Source organism: Rhagoletis pomonella, unplaced genomic scaffold, assembly GCF_013731165.1.
Source record: "Rhagoletis pomonella isolate Grant_MI unplaced genomic scaffold, Rhpom_1.0 Rhpom_scaffold_00002, whole genome shotgun sequence".
NCBI lineage: Eukaryota > Metazoa > Arthropoda > Insecta > Diptera > Tephritidae > Rhagoletis > Rhagoletis pomonella.
Window position 1 is genome coordinate 99,231,802 of NW_023458556.1, and position 25,137 is coordinate 99,256,938.

The window sequence follows — 25,137 nt, forward strand, 5'->3', positions numbered from 1 at the left end:
AAGTTGAATTAAAACCTTACTTTGAAAACCTACATCGCAATCTCGTAATAACTTAACAGATATCATAAATTTTGTGATTCTAGTTCAGCTTTCGTCACTCAAAAATTTTACCTCAAAGAGGTGTTTTATCTAATAAAACAATTGTAGGATAGCAAATTTAAAATCAACGAAAATCCAAACAAAAATCTAAATGTTTTATTTTTCCAAAATAAATGGCTCAAAACCCTATCTAAATCTAAATAATGTATTCAAATATTTAACACTGAATTCAATTCCATTGAAACATATGTTTTACTGATGCGTTTTTGCTCGGTGGCAATCTGTAAATAATTAGTAGCGGCACATAAAGTGAAATAAATGCATTCATACATAAGTAAATATGTATTTACAAATGTAGGTAATAATGTAAGCGTCTTCCCAGGTTGGTTAAGTGCGGGTTTAGTTGCATACTGTGTACATCAAATATCACGCCCACGATATCATTGCATCTACACTGAATGTGTACAAACATGTATGGATACGTATGTACAAGAAAACAAAGAAACCAGCAAAAATAAAAAGATTTCTTATTTATTTAATTATGTATCGCATACAGGAAAGTCAACTCGCGGGAAATTCCCCCGATTTGCAGGGAATTTCAGTATAGGTGGCATCAGGGAACGGACATTTTTTTTGCGGGAAATTGCATATGTTACGTTTATAACTTAAAGTAACCAAATTAGACGAATATGTTAACTTTTAGCCTTTTTTCGCTATTTGGAGCGACATTTTTTCAATTTGAATAGTGATATTTCCACAAGACTTTTCCCAGATAAAAGCTGTATACCAGATGAAAGCTAAGGTTTTGGGCTAGACTTGAGGAAACTTAGAATAAAATCGACTGACCAGTTTTTGAGAAAATTCTCGAAATCTATATTTTCAGCAGCAGTTATGACATATTTATATTTCATAAACGCAGAATACAGGGCCGTATTCTTGTTTTCGTACGAATCGAAAATCATGAAATTTTCCTATCATTTTCTATACAAAAATTTCAAATTTTCGATTCGTACGAAACCAGAATACGCCCCACAGTATTAGATAACTTGTTTTAAGGCCCTTCTATTGATGTCGATTCTGGGAAATGTTTAGTTATTTGCTTTACGTTTTTGGGGTGGGGGAGGAGAGGGAGGGGGCCTGGCCCCCTAAATCTGCCCCCTCATTCGAAAGGGGACAGTCCCCACTTTACGAAAAGCCGCACCCGCAGCCGCATGGGCGAAAAAACGGCATTTATCGCGGCGAATTGAGCAGTTTGAAGTGGAATAACCTAACTAACAGAAACTGTGGGGTTTTTAAATAATATAAATTATCCCAAGGTGGTTATCAGGCGAAAGAGTTGAACACCTTTCGCAGAGGACACCTTTCTGCGTAGGCCGCCTTCGGCCGCAATTTAGGATTATCAAATAAAACACCTCTTTGAGGTGAAATTTTCGAGTGACGAAAGCTGAACTAGAAACACAAAATGTATGATATCAATTTTGTAATGAAAATTATACGCATTTTTTAACTGCCTTGGAAACTGACGCAAAATAGTCAGGGCTATCACGGAATCCATCGTAGAAAATCTACGAATTCGAATGCCTGCTACGAATACGAAAAATTTGCTATCACTGATTCCGAGTCAACTCGAAAATATCGTTGCCAGCTTCGAATGTTGATTCGAAATCAGCTAGTGCATAGGAAACAATAGACATTTATGTATGCCATTTTGCTCACGCTGCCCCAGCAGTCGCAATGGCCGAGTGAGCAAAGCACTAGACTGCCAATTGAGAGATCCGAGTTCGAGTATGAGTGGTCGGCAGTGGAGCTTTTTTCTTTTTTTATTTCATTTTTGTTTTTTTTTTTTATTATTTTTTTTAGTTTAGATTTTATTCTTTTAAAGAGAAAACTATTTTTTTAAATTAATTTAAATTTGTATTTTTTTAAATAAATTTATATGATATTAAAATAATTAGATTTCCTAATAAATTGTTGTTAAACTATTATTTCCTCGCTTCAAAAAAAAAAAAACATTCATTAAATAGCGTCTAGCAGTACATATGTAGGTATGTATGCCATTTATATTTTACGTCTACTTTACACAAATATATGGAATTATATCAAACTATAACAAATATGGAGTATAATAAATATTTATTATTAACAATAATGCAGCTTTTCTCCGTTATTTTTAAGATTCAGTGATTTTAAATTTTGTTCCGACAGGATAAACTCGTCGTAGTGTATCTGTACGAATCTTCATTACGAACGGATTCAATGAATGCTCTCTACGAATTTCGAATTTACGTTCGTAGCCATTCGGATTCAGTGATAGCACTTTCGTAGGTTTCACGAAAATCGACGCTACGATGGATTCTGTGATAGCCCTGAGTATTATTCATACGAATCGTTGCTAAAGTTCTGATTTTTGTGGTGTGTTTCTAAGAGTAGACAGAACTTCGCAGCGGTCCGAATAAATAATACTATTTTGAGTATAATTTTCATCACAAAATTGATATCATAAATTTTGTGTTTCTAGTTCAGCTTTCGTCACTCGAAAATTTTACCTCAAAGAGGTTTTTTATTTGATATCAATTGTTTTAGGATAGCAAATTTAAAATCAACGAAAATCCAAACAAAAATCTAAATGTTTAATTTTTCCCAAATAAATGGCTAAAAACCCTATCTAAATCTAAATGATTTATTCAAATATTGAACACTTTTGTAACATATGTTTTACTGTTGTTGTTGTTGTTGTTGTAGCGGCTACTAAGCCCCGTTCAGGGCGGTTCATCCATCAACGTTGTCGTCAATTTCAGCTAGGGGGAGGCCCAGGAAGTGTGCGACTTCCACAGGGGCTGTCCATAGGGACAGGGGCGTTAGCTGAGTGGGGTTCTCAGGGCATGTGAAGAGGTGCCGGGAGTCATGTGGCGACTCTCCACATGCCGGGCATTGGTTGTGCACATCCTCGTTGAGTCTACTCAAGTAAGAGTTGAGCCCGCTGCAATAGCCAGAGCGAAGTTGGGCTATTGTAGTGCGGATCTCCCAAGGCAGACAAAGTTCTGTCCCGTCCACGTCCGGTGGTTGTGTGCCTAGAACGGCATTCACAGGGCGGGAGTCTACATAACTTGAGACTGATTCCCTGTGAATGCCGTTCAGGGCCTGTCGTTAGGTTGAAGGGTCCAGAGGTTGTTTGATAAACCTCTGGACTTCGTCGTGGCGTCATCAGACAGGAGAGCAGACTGTCGAAGGTAACTCCAAGGATTTTCGGGTTATTCACCGTCGGTATTGTTACGCCATCGACGTGAATACCTAGTTGCAGTCTGACCTCCTTCGTCCAGATGGTGAAAAGGGTTGCCGAGGATTTCGCAGGGGATAGGGCAAGGCTCCTTGCAGTGAAGAAGCGAGAAAGTTCGGCGAGGTAACCGTTTACTTTCGAGCACAAGTCATCAATTCCATTCCCAGACGCCATGATCGAACAATTGTCAGCATAGGAGACTATATTAACACCCTCTGGTGGCTGAGCAAGCTTTGAGATGTAATAAAAAAAAATTAAAAATTGAATCTGAAAGGATTCAGTATTAGCAATTAAAGTCTAATATAAATTGTTTGTATTTGAACATTGGCGGTATCAGGGCGCACTTCAACCAGCTCGAAGCCATCTCATTTGATGAACAATTCGATTTTATTTGTGTAACTGAATCCCATGTGACAAATAGTGTGCAAAATAATGAAATAGAACTCAGTGACTATAAATTAGTGAGATGTGATAGTATATCGAACCATACAGGAGGAGTACTTTTTTATGTAAGCACGAAGTGGCAATTTGAAATAATAGAAGAAATTGCAATCGGAAAAAGTATATGGTGTCTGACTATAAAAGTAACTTGTAAAAATATAAAATTGACATTGGTTGGTCTGTACAGATCGCCAGATAGGCAAAGTTGCCCAGAAAGAGTATTTTGTGATTTTTTCAACGAAAAAATAGATCAATGGAGTGATACCGCTGGTGAAACGCTAATAATGGGTGATTTTAATATAGATTGGCTTGTAAATAACACATACAAGCAGCAAATTTTACAAGCAGTTTCAGACAATGCGTTCACGCAAGTAGTGTCAGAACCAACAAGAGTTACAAACACTAGTGCTACATTGCTCGACTATGTAGTGACTAATATGCCCGATGTTGAAGCTAAGGTGAACATGAACTATAAAATAAGTGATCACGAATCGATTGAGGTAAATCTAAAAAACCGGCATATAAACCGTGATAAAACCAAAATTACGTTTCAAAAATTTAAATTCGATAGGAATCTTTTGATAAGACATCTGCAAAATACAAATGTCCAAAATAGTCTGAGAAGCAATAGCGGCTTAAGCGACATGGCTAGTATTTTAAGTAATAAACTAAAAGAGTCCATTGATAATATGGTCACGACCAAAACGGTTACAAAGAAGAGTAAGTTTGATGGATGGTTCGGAAGCAATCTACGCATAATGAGACGTACTAAAATTCAATTATACAAATTAGCCAGGTGGAACAATTCGATTACTGATTGGCAAAATTATAAAGATTATAGAAACTACTATACTAAAGAGCTGCAAAGTGCGCGAAGCAAATATATAACTGGTAAAATTGATACTTCAGAAGACCAAAAAGCAATGTGGAAAACAATAAAAAACCTCGTACTAAACGAAGAAAGAGCTGAAATAGACAAAATAATTGTGAATGGCCGTGAACTAAAAAATAAAGTGGAAATAGCGAATGAGCTTAATACATTTTTTATTGAAAGTGTTGAAGAGCTTAATAAAGATATTCCCCAAGTGCCATATAATAATTATGTAAAGCCATGTGTTACCCAATTTAAATTTAAAACATTGGAATTAAATGATCTTATTAGCGTTATTAAAGCCATGAATAATAAAAAAGACTACAATCGCGTCTCAACTAAAATGATTCTGTGCGCCTTCGAAATTATAGGGCCAATCCTCTTGAAAATTATTAATAATTCTCTAATGAGTGGTGAATTCCCCAGCAGCTGGAAAATGTCCATGGTGGTACCAGTGGAAAAAGTAAAAAACGCGGTTAATCCAGAAGAGTTCCGTCCAATCAACATGTTAATGACCGAGAGTAAAATACTTGAGAAAGTCGTACACAAGCAACTGGAAGACTATATGGAGGAGAATCAACTGATATCCGAAAACCAGTCAGGATTCAGGCAGCGACATAGCTGTGAGACAGCGTTAAATTTGGTAATTTCGCACTGGAAGTCAGAAATGAACGAAGGAAACTGCATAGCCGCTGTATTTCTGGACTTCAAGCGAGCCTTCGAAACAATAGACAGGTCTATTCTGATAGAGAAAATGAAAAGGTACGGAATTGATGGTGTGGAAAATCAGTGGTTCGGAAGCTACTTGAGTAACCGGTGGCAACGCACGAAAGTCGCAGAGGGCATCTTAGAGCCTGCACAAATAACACTAGGCGTGCCACAGGGTGCCGTGCTTGGTACTCTTCTGTTCTTAATATACATTAATGATATGGAAAATATACTACAAGGAGTTAAAATCTGTCAGTTTGCAGATGACACACTATTATATACGTCTGGAAAATCAAGTCAGGAGTGTATAGCTAGATTGAATTATAATTTGAAATTTGTCTATAACTACGTTAATATGAACAAGCTAAAACTCAACGTAAAAAAAAAACGAAAGCAATTGTGATCAATGGCGAATCTGAAGATAATATTATAGTTAACGATGAAATAATAGATAAAGTTGATGAAATAAAATATCTCGGCATTGTCATTGACAAAAAGCTAAATTTTGATAAACACATAGATTACATCTGCAGGAAAATCTCAAAAAAAAATTGGATTTTTTCGAAGAATTCGCAAAAATATATCTGTCAGCAGCGCCGTGAAGATATTTAATGTAATGATCAAGCCACACTTTGATTACTGTTCAACCATTTTATTCCTGGGATCAACACAGATGAAAAACAGGCTGCAAAAACTACAAAACAAAGGGATGCGGTGTATACTACTATGTAGCAGGCTGACGCCAATCACCTATATGCTAGACACACTGCAATGGTTGAATATTAATCAAAGAACCACTATGAACGTACTCCTTTTTGTGTTTAAAATGAAATATCATCTATTACCAAAGTACTTAACGAGTCAAATAACATATGTGGGAGATGCGCAACCCTACAGCTTAAGAAACAAGAATGATTTTAGAATCAAATTTCATAAATCCAATAAGGCACAAAATGTTTTAATGTATAAAGGTCTAAAACTATTCAATGAATTGCCAAGCAATATAAAAAACGAAAGAAATATTAATGTATTTAAAAGACTGATAATATATCATATTAGAGAACATTATAGCTCACAATAAGTCAATTAACTATTCTTAAGATACATTTTGTATTTCTAAACTGTACCTGAAAGTTTTAAATAGCTACGGCTAAATAAAGAATCTACTACTACTACTACTAAACTAAACAGTAGCGGGGACAGGGCACCACCCCGTGGTGGTACCCCCAGTTTAATTTTACGTGGCTTGCTAGTTTTGTCTCTGAAAATTACTGACGAGTGTCGACCACTCAGGTAATTCGCCGACCACCATTTGAGTCCCTGTGGGAGTGAGGAGGCCTCTATATCTTCTAGTAGTTGAATGACTGACAGTGTCGAACGCCTTGGACAGGTCCAACGCTACTAGAATAGTTCCCTCACAGGGGCGGTTTCGGTTTAGGCCACGAGTTATCTGAGTGTTTATGGCGTTAAGTGCTGTTGTTGTGGTATGCACTTTACGTCATTCCCACGACAGCCGGTTCTACGTACCGGAATGACTCGAGTTTTACCCGACCAAGGGCTGTTGTTTCGGCGATCTAACTCCGTTTAGGTCGGCGAAATCCATGTCGTTGTTGTTGTTGTTGTAGCGGCTACAACAACCCCGCCCAGGACGATTAGTATCTCAGTCGTTGTCGTCAAGTTCCACTAACGGCAACCCTAGGAAGCGTGCGGCTTCTGTGGGGTTGGTCCACAGGGACAAGGCCGTTAGGGTTGTCGGGTTTTCCGGGCATGCGAAGAGATGTTTCGAGTCATGTGGACACATGCCGCATGCCTGACACTCATTCGGCACATCCTCATTCAATCTACTCAGGTAGGAGTTTAACCTGTTGCAGTAGCCGGAGCGAAGTTGTGTTAGTGTTGTGCGCGTCTCCCGAGGCAGATGAAGCTCCGTCTCGTCTGTGTCCGGGGGCTGTATGCCTAGAACGGAATTCACAGGCCTGGAAACTACATAACTCGAGACTGACTCGCTGTGAATGCCGTTCAGGGCCTGTCGGTAAGCAGTCGGGTCCAGAGGTTGCTTGATGAACCTCTGGACTTCGTCCGTCAGTTCATATAGATGCCTCCTGACATGCCTAGGAGAGGGCTCCTCTGCAAGCAGCTGTCTGTTTGGGTGGCCACTTCTGTGGCTCTCGACCAGGAACTGCTTGCAGAGCATTATATTGTGCTCCTTTACGGGGAGCATTTGCGCCGTCTGAAGCTTCGTCTACTGCGTCCTACTAGTCCCCGGCGACCACACTGGCGCTGCGTAGTTCAAAACCGGCCGGCCTATTGCCTTGTATGTTGCCAGCAACGTTTCTTTGCCTTTGCCCCAAGTACTGCCGGCTAGTGACTTGAGGACCTTGTTGCGGCTCTGTACTTTATTGACAATAGCGGTTGCGTGCGCAGAGAAGGAGAGCACGCTGACGATGATTACTCCGAGTATTTTGGGGTTATTCACCGTCCCAGCGGTAGCCTGACCTCCTTCGTCCAGGTTGTGAACAGGGTCGCGGAGGATTTCGTAGGGGAGAGGGCTGGACACTTTGCAGTGAAGAAGCGAGAAAGTTCCGAGAGATATCCGTTTACTTTCGAACACAGGTTATCAATTCCATTCCCAGTCGCCATAATCGAACAATCGTCGGCATAAGAGAAAATCGAGACTCCCTCTGGTGGTTGAGGGCGCTTTGAAATGTAAAAGTTAAACAGTAGCGGGGAAAGGACACCACCCTGTGGAACCCCCTGTTTTATTTTTCTCTGTTTACCCGTTGTCTCTAAACATTACCGACGAATGTCGACCACTCAGATAATTTGCCGACCACCGTTTGAGACTCTGTGGGAGAGAGGAGGCCTCTATATCTTCTAGTAGCGTGGAATGGCAGACGGTATCAAACGCCTTTGACAAGTCCAACGCTACTAGAATCGTTCTCTCACAGGGACGGTTTCGGTTAAGGCCACGAGTTATCTGAGTGTTTATGGTGTTAAGTGCTGTTGCTGTACTGTGCACTTTACGGAAACCATGCTGATGCTTCGCTGGGGTCAAGTGGTTTGTGAAGTACGGGAGTAGCAAGGCCTCGAGTGTATTCGCTACCGGGGAAAGGAGTGTTATCGGACGATAAGAATCTCCTTTGCTGGCAGGTTTCCCCGGTTTGAGCAGTGGGACCACTCTCCCCATTTTACAGATGTCTGGGATGATGAGAGTGGCCATAGACAAGTTGAGGACCTCCGTTAGGTACGCTACCCCCGCAGGACCCAAATTTTTCAGCATCAGCATGCATATTCCGTCGGGACCCATGGCTTTGGAGGCTTTCGCCTTCCCGATGGCCACTTGAACTTCACCGCAAGTGAAAGCAAGGGGGGGCACAGGTTGTTGGCAGTTTGTGCAGCCTTCTGGTCACTCGACGCTTGGCTTTGTCCACCGGAGGATGCAGTATGAACTGCCGGCTAAAATAGCTCGCGCATCGCTCCGGGTCCGACGAAGCATGGTCGCCGAAGGAAATTTCGACTCTGTCGTCGTGTTTCGTCGGATTGGACAGCGACCTCACGGTTGACCAAAGCTTGCTCACACCAGAGGTGAAGTTACAGGTCTTCAGATGCTCCTCCCACTTCTTCCGCTTATGTACGTTTACTAGTTGCCGAATCTCCGCGTTGAGATCCCTGATACGGGGATCTCCGGGATCGGCCTGACGAAGGCTATCACGCTTATCGGCTAGAAGTGCCGCTTCGGCAGGGAAGTTTGGACGTGGGTCCGTTATACATCCTGCCGGTATGAAGCGAGCTGCAGCAGCAGTGACAGCCCTGCGGAACTTACGTTCACCGAGATGGACGTCGGTTGGGGTGGGGAGCGCTGTGAAGGTGTTTTCGGTAAACTCCGCGTAACCTTTCCAATCAGCTTTAGAAAAGTTGATATAGGTCCGGTGTTTGGCGGAGGCAAAGTCGGTTGGTTTATATATGGAGATGACTATGGGCAGGTGGTCTGATGCTAGTCAGCATAGGTCGCCATGTTATGCTGTTTTTCAGACCAGCGCTGCCTATGGTGATGTCTGGCGAGCTACTGCAGTTACCCATAATCCTGGTGGGTGCGTCGTCGTTCATTGTGCAGAATGTCGAATCGTCTATCTGCTCAGCCAAGTCTGTTCCCCTACGATCGTTTGACAGGCTTGAGTGCCAAAGATCGTGGTGCGCATTAAAGTGACCTACTACCATACGGTTTTCACCTCTGAGGAGCGCACCTATATCAGGGTGATATCCTGCCGGGCAGCAGGTGACAGGGGGTATGTATATGTTAAATATTTCGAGCTCGAAATCGCCTGACCGGATAGCGATACCCTGACATTCTAGGGTGGTATCCCTGCGGTCGATGTCTGCTTCGATTAGACGATACTGCACGGTGTGGTGCGTGATGAACGCTAAGCCACCACCATTATCTCGCTCGCGATCTCGACGGTGCACGTTGTACCCGGCGCAATTCAACAAAGTTAAATTGCTGTGCAACTTCGTCTCTTGGACCGCAGCTATCAATATACCATGCCGACACATGAAGACGGTTATCTCCTCAATCTTGCTCTGTAGCCCGTTGCAGTTAAATTGAAGGAGCTTCATGTGGTTCGGGAGACGTGTCGTGATGTGGGGTGTAAGTGATGTGTGTGTTCTTACCGCCGTTGGCTGTGTGCGCTGCTGTGATGATTGCCGCCCTGTGGTGGTGGCGGGAGGCGTCGCAATTGAGGTCTGCGACCGAGCAGCGCAACACGGGCCCTCGAAGTTCCCAGTCCAATCTCGCGTGGTACGCAGACCTGAGCATGCCCTAAAGTGGCACCAGCCAAGGCAGGTGTTGCACTTGACTGATGTCACATTACGGAATATCCTGGTCTGACATACCGTGCAGATTGTAGGGGGAACCAGGAGTTGTTGGCGGCGGCGTGTGGGTGGTGGTGCGGTTGTGTGTGTTATGTGGTCGTGGCTGTGGTATGGTCTGTGGTGTTATTATGTTGTTGTGTTGTGGTGACTGTGAGGCTGCTCGGGTGGACTGAGGTTAGCCGTGGAGGCTGCCCTGTTTGAGCAACAGGGGGCCACGTACGACGTGGTCCACTGTCGATGTGTCCGTAGTCCCGAGCAGACTCTGAGGTGACTCCACCCCTCGCAGGCATTACACTTGACTGAGGTGGAGTTGTGGTGTAGTCATCATCGGCATACACAGCAGGTGTAGGTTTCTGGCCCTGGGTTTGACTCGATGCCAGCCCTGAGTAGAAGAATACGTAGTGAATGTAGCCCTATGGACGAACAACTTCTGAGATACTTCGCCGACCTAAACGGGGTTAGATCGCCGAAACAACAGCCCTTGGTCGGGTAAAACCCGAGTCATTCCGGTACGTAGAACCGGCTGTCGGCGAAATCCATCATATGTTTTACTGATGCGTTTTTGCTCAGTGGCAGTCTATAATAATGTAACCAAATTAGACGAATATGTTAACTTTTAGCCTTTTTCGCTATTTGGAGCGACATTTTTTTCAATTTGAATCGTGATATCTCCACAAGAGTTTTCCCAGATATAAGCTGTATACCAGATGAAAACTAAGGTTTTGGGCAAGACTTGAGGAAACTTAGAATAAAATCGACTGACCAGTTTTTGAGAAAATTCTCGAAATCTATATTTTCAGCAGCCCGATTTTTAGTTTTTAGGCGATAACGTTATGACATATTTATATTTCATAAACGCAGAATACTGTATTAGATAGCTTGTTTTAAGGCCCTTCTATTGATATCGACCTGAATGGTATGGAATGAGTAGTATGGCCTCAGTGGTAGTGTAAAAAACTGCCTTTTTCGAACCAGCCACGTCCACAAAGGCATACGAATCGAAACATCCTGGAACAAAACCTTCCTAGTTTTTTTTGGTACTTTAATTCCTGAAAGTTAGAAAAAAATTAAATGAAGGTACGTACAGACGCTACACACATCGCAAAGCATCTCGTAGAGGAGACAGGAACCAAAACACACTTAGCCCTATATCTTTCCAACTAGAATGCCGGAACTCAATATATAAGGTATCGTTTGAAAGGTATTGGCCTATAGCATAACACTAAATATGTCGGATGTACCCTCATACCCCCTTAAACCGGCAAAAGCAAAAAAACGTTTTTTTGATTCGCAACACTTTAGCCAAATTTTTAAGAATTCGGATAACCTTTTAAGAAACTTGAATACATTTTCTTGACGCACTCTACAAGACTTTTCCAACGATACCTCAGACATGTCGATTGGACGTCTGGATAAAAACTTCCAAATCTCGCGTATATGTATATAAGTGTTGTAGATTATTGAGAATAGCGCAGATTAAGCCAATAGATAAATGATAATCGAAATAAAATTGTAGACTTTTTATTTGAGAAAATATAGTTCGCTTTTATGGAACGTTTCTTTATTTGGTGTTAACCGCTTGAAGAATTGTCGCTGAATGAAGAAAACAGTATGCTAATAAAAAATGAAGTTTACAAAAGAAAAAGGGACGTTCAGTGAGTGAGTGCGCTCACAAACCAGTGTTGTCCAATGTATCGACTTTGTTTGGTACAATGTATATTTCAACACTCCCACTCATTGTTGCAAACAAAACGAAAACTTATGATGTCAACTCCATCAAACCACAGAGATATTTATGTCGACTCTTATTCAACGGCTTGGTAAGAATGTCCGCTATTTGTTCATCAGTGCTAACATATCCCAAGTCGAAGCAACCATCTTGATACCTTTCTCTGATGAAATGGTATTGAACATCGATGTGTTTTGTTCTTTTGTGGAACACCGGATTTTTAATCAGATGTATTGCGCTCTGATTATCCATATACAATTTTGCATCCAAATCTGATCTCAATAACAGTACAGCCACGAGGCCCTTTAACCCTTTTGCGGCTTGACATGCCGCAATATACTCAGATTCTGTTGAAGATGTTGAAACAGATTGTTGCCTCATTGATGCCCAACTAATGACACCGCAGCCAATGCTGAAAACATAACCGCTTGTTGATCTTCTTGTTGCACTATCTCCAGCGTAGTCAGCAACGCTATATCCAATCAGATTCAGTTGAGTATCGCTTTTATAAAGGATACCCATTTGGATTGTGCCCCTCACATACCTCAGAATGCGCTTGACTGCATTCACATGAGCTGAAGTTGGCTTCTCGAGATACCGACTTACAACGCCGACGGCATAACTTATATCTGGACGTGTCCCGGTTGCCAAATACATTAAGCTTCCTACTGCTTCTCGGTAGGGGTAGGCTGTGTCTAACTCGTCATTTACGAAATCGCCAAGATTCTGATTGTGATCCATTGGTGTTGACACAATTTTACATTCCATCATGCCAAACCGATTCAATATTTTCTTGGCATAATCACCCTGGTGTATATGTATTGATCCATCTTGAAGCTGTTGAACCTCGAGACCCAAAAAAACGATTTACATCCGAAACTTTTATCTCGAACCTTTCGCGTAGATGTGAAATAATTGCATCGACTTCACCTTTGTCGTTGGTTACTATTAAACCATCATCCACGTAAATTGCAATTACTGTCATTGCACTATCTTTGTAGCGAGTGAATACACATGCGTCCAAATTGCTAACTTTGAAGTTGTATTTACGGAGAAACGACGTAAATTCCCCGTTCCAGCACCGTGACGCCTGCTTCAGACCATACAAACTTTTATTCAATTTACATACACGCCCACTGCCATCGTTATATCCGACCGGTTGTCTCATGGAAATATGTTCTTTCAGGTTTCCATACAGGAATGCAGTCTTGACGTCAAACTGCTTTAACTGCATTTTATTCATTGCTGCCAATGATAAAATTGCGCGAATCGATGTGTACTTAACTACGGGGCTGAATGTGTCCTCATAGTCCACACCAATTGTTGCGTGAAGCCACGATTTACCAAACGAGCTTTGTATCTTTCGATTGAACCATCTGTATTCTCTTTCATTTTGAATACCCAGCGATCCCAGGTGTTGTTCTTGATTAACGAATTGTACTCTTCCTCAATTGCACGCTTCCACTGTTGTTGTTGTTGTTGTAGCGGCTACAACAACCCCGCCCAGATCGGTTGTTTATCAGACCAGCGCTGACTATTGTTATGTCTGGCGAGCTACTGCAGTTACCCATAATCCTGGTGGGTGCGTCGTCGTTCATTGTGCAGAATGTCGAATCGTCTATCTGCTCAGCCAAGTCTGTTCCCCTATGATCGTTTGACAGGCTTGAGTGCCAAAGATCGTGGTGCGCATTAAAGTCACCTACTACCATACGGTTTTCACCTCTGAGGAGCGCACCTATATCAGGGTGATATCCTGCCGGGCAGCAGGTGACAGGGGGTATGTAAATGTTAAATATTTTGAGCTCGACATCGCCTGACCGGATAGCGATGCCCTGACATTCTAGGGTGGTATCCCTGGGGTCGATGTCTGCTTCGATAAGACGATACTGCACGGTGTGGTGCGTGATGAACGCTAAGCCACCACCATTATCTCGCTCGCGATCTCGACGGTGCACATTGTACCCGGCGCAATTCAACAAAGTTGAATTGCTGTGCAGCTTCGTCTCTTGGACCGCAGCTATTAATATACCATGCCGACACATGAAGACGGTTATCTCCTCAATCTTGCTCTGTAGCCCGTTGCAGTTGAATTGGAGGAGCTTCATGTGGTTCGGGAGACGTGTCGTGATGTGGGGTGTGAGTGAGGTGTATGTTCTTGCCGCCGTTGGCTGTGTGTGCTGCTGAGATGGTTGCCGCCCTGTGGTGGTGGTGGGGGGGCGTCGCAATTGACGTCTGCGACCGAGCAGCGCAACACGGGCCCTCGAAATTCCCCGTCCAATCTCGCGTGGTACGCAGACCTGAACATGCCCTAAAGTGGCACCAGCCAAGGCAGGTGTTGCACTTGACTGATGTCACATTACGGAATATTCTGGTCTGACATACCGTGCAGATTGTAGGGGGAACCAGGAGTTGTTGGCGGCGGCGTGTGGGTGGTGGTGCAGTTGTGTGTGTTATGTGGTCTGTGGTGGCTATGGTACGGTCTGTGGTGGTAAACGGGGTTAGATCGCCGAAACAACAGCCCTTGGTCGGGTGAAACCCGAGTCATTCCGGTACGTAGAACCGGCTGTCGCTTCCACTGCTCTGCATTTGTCGATTGCATTGCCTCTTCATATGTTACCGGCTCAATCACGGTCGCAGAACATACAGTTTCAATCAAACGCTCTGGTGGCTTGATTTCTTGTCGTAATTCATACCTTTGGCTGTTTCTTTGGCCTACGTTGTCTTCTTGTGCGTCTTCAAAATGATCATCATCGCTGGTAACAGCTTCACTATTTGGTGCTTGATGCTGAACAATTACCTCCTCTTCACTATCGGAGCTGTCCCGAATTACGAACCTTTTTGAATCAACTTCATGGAAACGAACATCACAGCTGAGAAAGATCTTTTGGTTCTCTGGATCATATAAGCGAAAATTCTTGATAGTGGGCTCAAAACCAACTAAAGCACCTTTTTTTGCCTTTGGATCCCACTTCTTCCGACCCTTTTGTACTGGAACTTGTACAAAACATTCAGTTCCAAAGATCTTGATATGACCCAAGTATGGTTTTCGACCAAACCACTTTTCGTATGGTGTGCTGCCAATACACTTGCTATTTGTTGTACGGTTCAACAAGTATGTGGCTGTTCGTACCGCCTCAGGCCATAAAAACTTGGACAATGATGGATTATATTTTCTCGTTCAACTAGACCACTCTGTTCCGGGGTATATGGTGTGATGTATTCAATTTTAATGCCTTCATCGCTGAGTAATTTCTTGACCCTTTGATTCACAAATTCCGTCCCATTATCAAAACGAACGAATTTAATTTGAGCACCATTCATATTGCGAGCCATGGGGATGAACGATTTCAAACATTCATATACCTCATCCTTGGTCTTCAGCAAATACGTAAATCGAAAGGTTGTTGCTTCGTCTTTAATAAAAAAATAATAATTGTAGCCGCCAATTCCACTCTCTTCCATGGGACCGCACACATCCATATGTAAATACTCCCCCCGTTTCGTCACTCGCGCGCACTGCCGTGCGCTGTGATAATCCTTACCAAATAGGGTTCTCCTTTTGGTTTGCACCCATGATACAAAAAAGAAGGTAGTTCCATTTAATGACATTCGTTGTTGTTGCTAACCATTTGACTTTTAATAAAATTATGACATTTCATAAAATTCATGCTACCTGATCACCAGAGATAATATTTTTTTTTTTTGTAAAAGTAAACAAAAATGTATGAAAATGAGTGAAGTTTAGTGAAGTTATTGAACATATATGAAAGGAGGGCTGCATGACCATCCGTCACCTCTCGAATTCAAGTACAGATTTCGATCATACCTTCTAGGTAATTTTTTACCACTTAAAGAAATTATTGTTGTTGTCATAAGGATTCTAAAATGTATGCATGAACTTTATTAGGGCGAAACGAAACTATTTTGAGCACGGAAACAAATGTTGAGTCTTCAAGTGAAGTAATGTTAAAATTTGAAGAGGAGTTGCTCAGTGAAAATGTTTTCAAACCACTTAACGATATTGAAATATCCGCAGAAGAAGAACTCGAGGTAAACTCCTTACCCTTTCGTTTTTATTTGATTTCTAATTTTTTTAAGTAGCTCGCAGAAGAGCATGAAGCAGAAGATTTCATCAGTCCACTCAAAGATGTGGAATATGATGAACTTGAAAATTTTGCCGGCTACATAATTTCGAAAATGGGGTTGACAAAACTAGGCTTCAGGACGCATGAAGAAAGTGATCAAAATTATACGTATGTTAACTGTTTATCGGAGGGCGGTCTGTACAAGCCTAATTCAAGTTTTTTGCATACATTGGAAATTTTGAATTCAAAATTAGTTGAAATTAATGGTGATTCGCTAACCACAAAGCCAAAATTTTTGCAAAATCTGATGAGAAATTTAAAAGTACATTTGGACCAAAATATTATAAAAAGATTTTATTTGGGAAGAACATTCTTTAGAATTCGATTTTTAAATCGCAAGATTAAAGAAACGAAAATTGTATATCAAAATAAGAAAATGAAAAAAATAACAACATAATGCACTAATGGTTTTTATTATAAAATAAAAAGAATAATTACAATGTAACAGTTTACATTTTATATATTTTTAATAAAAGAGGGGCAAACCACGTAAGTAAAAAAATATCAAGTACTGATTGTGAGTTTTAATTTGAAATATTCTCACATTGGTAAAAATATGGGAAAGAAAATACTCCGATGTATTGTTTTAATATTATCAAAGTGGCAAGGCCGTTGATAATACTGACAATTTATGAAACTTCAAAAAATTTTATTATCCGTCAAAAGTTGTTTATTGAAACTACCTTCTTTTTTGTATCATGGTTTGCACCAACTTGGGAAAGGATGAGGTAACTAGAATTCCCTTTCTGTGTGGTAAACCTGGGCTACCGCCCCAGTGATGTCTATTATGGTTATGATCAGGTCTAAAACCCCTATCGATCCCAATACAACCATACCCCACACCCGAAAGAAGCTACAGGGACAGTAAATAAATATTTGCCATGGAAAGTTTTATATTTTTAATGCTTACTGGGTTATATGTTATCTTCATTTGTCTCTCATTCTTTTGCATATTTTGGAGTTTGACAGCTGAACTCCGCCATTTAATTTGCATATGCAACCAAAGTCAGACGCGTGATTTTGAAGGTGTTTTTATTTAATGAATTTTGATTAATTGGTTAATATTAAAGTCATAAAGTTATAACTAATCGAGTAAAGTGTAAAGTGAAGGGGAATATAAAAATAGATTGGTGATGTTGCTGCTTTAAGGAGAATAGGAGTGATAAATCTACGCTAATTTCCTAATTTTACAACAACAGGGCATATTCGAAACCCAATTTGTAAATAAATTAGTGATCAAAAATTACAAAAGTATTTGTTAAAATAATGTGTAGACCCTTGACTATAAGAGTGTGTAAATTTTTTTGGATCGCGTCACCCCTTTCGACGCAATACCTCGAAATAGTTAGGCCTCGTACTAAACAGTACCCCAGATTCTTATTACTGGGTTGCAGACGCGTCCATTTGTACCCCATTTCCAGAATTTCGAAAAATTTTAAGGGTTGAAAGCCCAACTAGATAATTACCAGCGTGAACTGTTGTCTACAAGTGTGTGTAAAAGTTTTTTGATTCGAATTACGCGTTTGAGCACCTCAAAATCCTTTCAAAAAATACGCAAACGGAACCCATCAAACTTTATAAAACTTAGGGCTGGTTTCTCCAACTCAACTTAACTTAGCTTAGCCACTTTTTGGACTTAAGTCATAAGTTAGCCTACGTTTTACACATCTTATTCTGACTAAGTCATGAAAATTGGCTTAATTAATTAAGTTGAGTTGGGGAAACCAGCCCTTAATGTTCTTAAATTTGGAATTTCGTTAACATCCTTGGTTTTGATAAATACTGAAACTAATACATTAAAGTCGTTTTGTAGTCTATTAGGCTTTTAGATGTAATCTACCGACCTTTGTACAAAGCTCAATTTCGAACACAAATGACTTAGAACTTCCTATATTAAGTTAACGATAGAGCGCATTTTTCGCATTTTTAGAATTTTTACCTCAGGACGTTCTGCTCTTGGCGATGTTATTAATGATAGAAAGACGACAAACATATAAACTGTAAACATCCACAACAAAGCCTTAGTGAGTAACGATTTTACTTTTTGCTCGTTGTCACTGCCTTTTTCGTCATTTTGATTTGAATTTTGGCTGCCGTTTTTCCCAGCTGAGCCTTGCTTATGGTCCGATTTTTTTGGAGTAAAATCTTTACTACTAAAATGTAATTGTCGGAAAATGCAAGGCGACATAGAGCAAGAACGAGCAAGCAGATTCACAGCTGCTTTATATTCCCTGCGATAACGTTTCATCTGAAAAATATAATCCTGTAAGAATCTAAACAATGAGCAGAAAAAATTAAAACAGTTAACCTCGTTATGTGGCGGCGAAATACGTAAAATCGGAAATAGTTTGACATATCCCAGTTCCTTAGGATGCTTCGTTACAATAAATTGTTTAATATTACATAACTGCTTCGCTTGCCTCCACATTATGTCCTCATTATTAGCAACAATCTGCTTCAAAACAAATACTTTCCCTTAGCTAAAAACAATATATAACACTCTTTCCAAATAGCAGTGGTGCCGAACTATCGATGGCACTATCGATGGTTTTGGTTTTTTTTTCACCATCGATAGTTTTGAAAAACTATCGAGTATTTTCACTATTGAAGGTTTATATATATTGGACCGGTTGTTCAAGGCCTGATTAGCACAAATCGGAGGTAGAAGCTCTGGTTAAATACAACGACTGCTTTATCGATCTCATGTTATAAGCATGATGTCGAAAACGTCAATAATTATGTTTAACCGGCAAGTCGTGATAACCAGATATTGAAGAACCGGCCCCAAATTTATGACACAAAAATGCTGAATGTGCATTGGAAAAGCGGCAATACTTTTATATAAAATAATATATGGCAACTATGTTGGCCTAGCGTCATCATCAGTAGGATCGGAACGAATGTACAGTAAAGCAGTTTTAAGAGTAAACGAAAAAATATCGCAACTAAAACCTAAAAATGTTGACATGCTATAGTAAGGGCCGGTTACTCAATGTCCGGTTAACACTAATCTGCGGTTAAACATCGTTATCGACGTCTTCGACTCCCCACTTCCCACGACAGCCGGTTCTACGTACCGGAATGACTCGGGTTTCACCCGACCAAGGGCTGTTGTTTCGGCGATCTAACCCCGTCTAGATCGGCGATACCCATTAATCATTATCCGTCCATGGAGCAATACCTTGCAGCCGGATTGCTCCGCATCCTTCTTCTCCGGGCGGGCGTAGAGCCCAACCCCGGACCTGAAATTTACTTCTGCTGTGTTTGCCAGAATCGACTCCACTCGAACTCCACTTCGGTTAGGTGCAACTCCTGCAACGGGTGGAGTCACCTAAGAACCTGCTCTGGCCTTAGGTCTCACCGGGAGTGGACCACAAACTTTGTGGCTCCCTGTTGCTCAAGCCAAATGGCACAATCAGCCTCCACGGCTACCCACTCGCGTAATGCACGGGCACCCGAAGAGCCTGCACGGCCCCTAGAAGCTCCCCTGAGCAACAGCAAACCTCCCAACATACCCCTCCCACACAACCTACCGGCCGGTCCCACTCGCGAGCGCGAGCCAACCAGCAGCTACTGGTTGCCCACACCATCTGCTCCGTGTGCCAGAACAGAATATACCGGAATGTGACATCAGTCAAATGCAACACATGCCTTGGCTGGTGTCACTTCCGGCTATGTTCTGGTCTACGCACCACTCGCGAATGGACTACAAACTACAGCGCCCCTTGCTGTAGTGCACCGCCGACGCAGACAACAACGCCCATATCGCAGCCACCTACCATCAGGCTGCAACAGCAACTGCGTCTGGCGCAACAGGCCCAAGGTAGGCCCCACACTTCTCTGACCCCCCGTATCGCGACCAGCCTCCCAAGGCACATAAACGTACTCCAACTCAACTGCAACGGACTCCAGAGCAAGATTGAGGAGATAGCAGTCTTCATGGGTCGGCACGGCATATTGATAGCTGCGGTCCAAGAAACGAAGTTGCACAGCAACTCAACTCTGTTGGGTTGCGCCGCCTACAATGTGCTCCGTAAAGATCGCGAGCGAGATAATGGTGGTGGACTAGCGTTCATTCTACACCACACAGTGCAGTATCGGCTAATCGAAGAAGACATCGACCCAAGGGACACTACCCTAGAATGTCAGGGCATAGCTGTCCGGTCAGGCGATGTCGAGCTCGAAATATTTAACGTGTACATACCCCCTGTCACCTGCTGCCCGGCTGGATATCTCCCTGACATAGGTGCGCTACTCAGAGGCGAAAACCGATTGGTAGTAGGTGACTTCAATGCGCACCACGATCTTTGGCACTCAAGCCTGGCCAATGATCGGAGGGGAAACAGTTTGGCTGAGCAGATAGACGATTCGACATTCTGCACCATGAACGACGACGCCCCCACCAGGATTGTGGGCAGCTGCAGCAGCTCGCCAGACGTAACAATTGCTAGCGCTGGTCTGATAAATAGCATATCATGGCGACCTATGCTAACGTTAGCATCAGACCATCTGCCCATAATCATCTCGATCAATAAGCCCACCGACTTTGCTCCCGCGGATCACCGAACCTACACCAACTTCAACAAAGCTGATTGGAACGGCTTCGCGGAAGTTACCGAGAGCAGCTTCGCCGCCCTCCCCACACCCACAGACGTATATGCTGGCGAACGCCAGTTCCGCAAGGTAGTCACAGCCGCAGCAGCTCGCTTCATACCGTCCGGACGCATCGCGGAAGTCCGCCCAAATTTCCCGGCTGAAGCAGCTGTACTAGCAAATGAGCGTGACCACCTACGCCAGGTCGACCCCGGGGACCCTTGCTTGAGGGAACTTAATTTGGAGATTCGGCAACTGGTAAATCAACACAAGCGGACAAAGTGGGAAGAGCACTTGAATGCCTGTAACTTCACCTCTGGTGTGAGTAAGCTCTGGTCAACCGTGAGGTCCTTGTCCAACCCGACGAAGCGTGATGACAGAGTGGAAATTTCATTCGAAGGTCACGCCTCATCGGACCCGAAGAAATGCGCGAACTATTTCAGTCGGCAATTCACACTGCATCCTTCGGTAGACAAGGCCAAACGTCGAGTGACCAGGAGGCTGCACAAACTGCCCAAAAACGATGCACCACTTGTTTTCACCAGCGGTGAAGTAAAGGGGGCCATCGGGAAGGCGAAAGCCTCCAAAGCCATTGGACCCGACGGAATCTGTATGCTGATGTTGAAACATTTGGGGCCTGTGGGGGTAGCATACCTCACGGAGGTCCTCAATTTGTCTATGACCACTCTCATCATTCCTGATGTGTGGAAATCAGGGAGAGTGGTCCCACTGCTGAAACCGGGGAAGCCCGCAAACAGAGGAGACTCTTATCGCCCGATAACGCTCCTTTCCCCGGTCGCGAAGACACTTGAGGCCCTGCTGCTCCCATACTTCACCTGCCACCTAACCCCAGCGAAACATCAGCATGGCTTCCGTAAAGTGCACAGCACAACAACAGCACTTAACGCCATAAACACCCAGATAACCCGCGGCCTAAATCGAAACCGCCCCTGTGAGAGAACTGTCCTAGTAGCGCTGGACTTGTCAAAGGCGTTTGACACCGTCTGCCATTCCACGCTGCTAGAAGACATTGAGGCCTCCTCTCTCCCACAGGGACTGAAGCGATGGTCGGCGAATTATATGAGTGGTAGGCAATCATCAGTAATCTTCAGAGATCAAACCTCGAAACCTAGAAGAATAAAACAAGGGGTTCCACAAGGTGGTGTTCTCTCCCCCTTACTTTTTAACTTCTATATCTCGAAACTCCCCCAGCCACCTGAAGGAGTTTCCCTGATCTCCTACGCTGATGACTGTTCGATTTTGGCGTCTGGGAATGGAATTGATGACCTCTGCTCAAAAGTAAACGGCTATCTCTCCAGCCTTTCTCGCTTCTTCACTGCAAGGAGCCTAACCCTCTCCCCAACGAAATCAACGGCGACCCTCTTCACCACCTGGACGAAGGAGGTCAGGCTTGAATTAGGCATTCACGTCGACGGCACACCAATACCGACGGTGAACAACCCGAAAATTTTAGGGGTTACCTTTGATAGCCTGCTCTCTTTCTCCGCGCACACAACCGCAGTTGTCAACAAAGTACAGAGCCGCAACAAGGTCCTCAAGTCGCTCGCCGGCAGCACTTGGGGCAAAGACAAAGAAACGTTGTTGGCAACATACAAGGCAATTGGCCGGCCGGTTCTAAATTATGTTGCGCCAGTTTGGACGCCGGGGACTAGTTGGACGCAGTGGACGAAGCTACAGACTTGTCAGAACGCCGCACTCCGGACAGCGACCGGGTGCCTTCTGATGACGCCTGAGCATCACCTACACAGTGAGGCCCAAGTGCTCCCCGTAAGGGAACACAACAAGATGCTCTGTAAGCAGTTTCTTGTGGGGTGTCACAGAAGTGAACACCCCAACAGACCACTGCTGGAGGAGGAGCCTCCGCCCAGGCACGTCAGGGGGCACCTATTCATGTACAAGGACGCAGTCCAGACCTACACAGACCAACCACTGGACCCAATGACGTACAGACGAGCGATTAACGACATTCATAGGGAGTCTGTCTCCACCTACCTCGACTCCCGGCCTAGGAATGTCGTTATCGGAGCCCAATCACCACCTGTGGAAGAGACGGAGCTTCAGTTACCTAGAGAGACCCGCGTTACCCTGGCTCAGTTACGGTCTGGATATTGTAGCCGCCTAAACAGCTACCTGTCCAGACTCGACCCAAACATCCCAAATGAGTGCCCGGCATGTGGAGACTCCCCCCACGACACCAACCACCTCTTCACATGCCAGCTCAATCCGACTCAACTAACACCTCTCTCCCTTTGGTCCGACCCCATCGAAACAGCTCGTTTCTTGGGCCTACCGTTAGTTGTGCTTGACGATAATGATTAAAAGTTGACCCGAAACAGGCGGGGCTTAGTAGTGCCGCTACAACAACAACAACAACAACTCCATACATACAACAGGGAGTCGGTAACGTCGATAACAATGGTTAGCCGGAGATTAGTGTTAACCAGACATTGAGTAACCAGCCCTTAAAGTATAAAGAATAGGGTCCGATGAGCTAGAACAAAAGAAACAGTAGGCGTGGCTCGCCACTTAGGGCCGGTTTCTTAAAGACTGATTAGTGCCTAAACGGTGTTTCAGTAATCGGTGTTTTGGTGAAAAAAGCGTTTTTTCAATGCCCGATTAGCACAAATTCGTCGGTTAACAAACCGATTAAGTTTACCAGGCGATGGCCACTGGTTAGCTGCTAACAGATCAAAAAGTGACATCTGACAGCTGTCAAACATTTCAAAAATTAATTTATTGTTATTTACACGCACATTTTTATAATTATGGAACATATAATTGGGCTTTCTATTATTTCCAATTTGGATTCGATGCGCGTTATAAGAAAACCGCGAACATATGCAGCGAAAGCAAATTTCTTTGAGGAATATGACGAGTATACATTTGTAAAAAGGTTTCGTCTTTCAAAAAAAAGTGCTCTGTATATTTTTGAAAAAAATCAAAGAAAAATTCGAAATTACACTCAAAGGTTTGTGGAAATATGGTTTACATATGTATATTAAAAATAGCATCGTTTGTATTAATAAAATTCGTTTTACAGAAACCACGCACTGAGCCCATTGGAAATGTTATTGCTAGCTTCTATGCATCAGGAAGCTTTTTAATTACAGTGGCTGATTTCTGTGGAGTGAGTACGTCCACTGCAAGCCGAGTAGTCAAAAGAGTCTCCTATGCAATCGCAGAACTTTCGAGAGAGTATATTAAAATGCCAAAAAACAGTGCAGAATTGGAAATTGTTAATCGTAGTTTTCATCGGATTGCAAATTTCCCAAAAGTCGTTGGATGTATAGACTGCACCCATGTAAAGATCCAATCGCCTGGTGGAGTAAACGCCGAAATATTCCGAAATCGGAGAGGGTACTTTTCGTATAATGTACAAACAGTCTGCTATGCAAATCTGGAGATAACTGATCTTGTATGTCGATGGCCTGGCTCCGCACATGATGCCAACATTTTTAATAATAGCCGTATTAAGCATCGTTTTGAGCTAAATCAATTCAAGGATTGCTTTGTACTAGGCGATAGTGGGTATGGTGTCAGTAGATACATGATGACGCCGCTTTTACATCCTAACACTGCTGCGGAACGGTTGTATAACGAGTCTCAAATCAGAACCAGAAGAGATGCGGATCCATCCGAAGAAGAGAATTTTACTGCTGAAGAGTCCACTGAAAATGCAATGGAGGCAGATGAATCCACGACCGAAACGCCAGGAGTCTCTTTTATGAGGTCGAGTTTAATCAGAGACTATTTTGCAAGGTTAGTTTATACATAAGTCAGCTCATTAAGCCACGGATAAATAATGTAAATTATTCTTTTTTCAGGTTATAAAGGAATACCAGGAGTGCCAGTTACTGTATTAATATTCGAATTCGGGTTCGGTTGGTATTCGTACCATATACACTGGTGGCCGGATAATTAGAAACGATTTTCTTTTTCAAGTTTTGACAATCTATTTGTAAATATTATTTTTAAATTAATTTTTTTTAGGTAAATATAGTGCATACTACAACGAAAATCAAATAACTCAAAGCTTTAAACTTTGTATAAGATTTATAATAATTCGACGAAGTTCGAAAAATGGACATCAAAATTTCAAAATTTTTATTTGGAACTTTTAGAAATAATTCGGATATGCAGTTTTATAGCCCATTCATCTTTAGTATAATATTGTGCAAGTTTGAATTAGCTCAAAAATCTCGTTGATTTTTAAAAATTTTTTTTGTTAGCGGTGTTGCTCATTTCCTATCATACAAAAAAAATGTTGAACACACTTTGTATGGAAGAAATCGCTTAACATAGTCTTGCACAATATTATACTAAAGATGAATGAGCTATAAAACTGCATACCCGAATTATTTCTAAGAGTTCCAAATAAAAAGTTTTAAATTTTGATGTCCATTTTTCGAACTTCGTCGAATTATTATAAATCTTATACAAAGTT

General features: G+C 42.5%; 2 protein-coding genes across 2 annotated transcripts in view; one reads left to right on the forward strand and one right to left on the reverse strand.

Moving 5' to 3' along the window:
- The window catches only part of LOC118734235 (paraplegin), a gene marked incomplete in the record, with an annotated part of 425,846 nt that extends 407,231 nt beyond the window's left edge, over positions 1 to 18,615 (reverse strand). Inside the window, 2 exon segments of the mRNA XM_036463957.1 lie at positions 18,019 to 18,327; positions 18,388 to 18,615. Coding sequence (XP_036319850.1) covers positions 18,019 to 18,327; positions 18,388 to 18,507 — 429 coding nt within the window.
- A 5,161-nt stretch (positions 18,616 to 23,776) lies between these two features.
- LOC118734239 (putative nuclease HARBI1) lies at positions 23,777 to 24,634 on the forward strand. The gene is made up of 2 exons (XM_036463961.1): positions 23,777 to 24,452; positions 24,518 to 24,634. The coding sequence occupies exons 1-2, from the start codon at positions 23,899 to 23,901 to the stop codon at positions 24,522 to 24,524; spliced, it is 561 nt and encodes a 186-aa protein (XP_036319854.1). The 5' UTR covers positions 23,777 to 23,898; the 3' UTR covers positions 24,525 to 24,634.
- Positions 24,635 to 25,137: the final 503 nt, after the last annotated feature.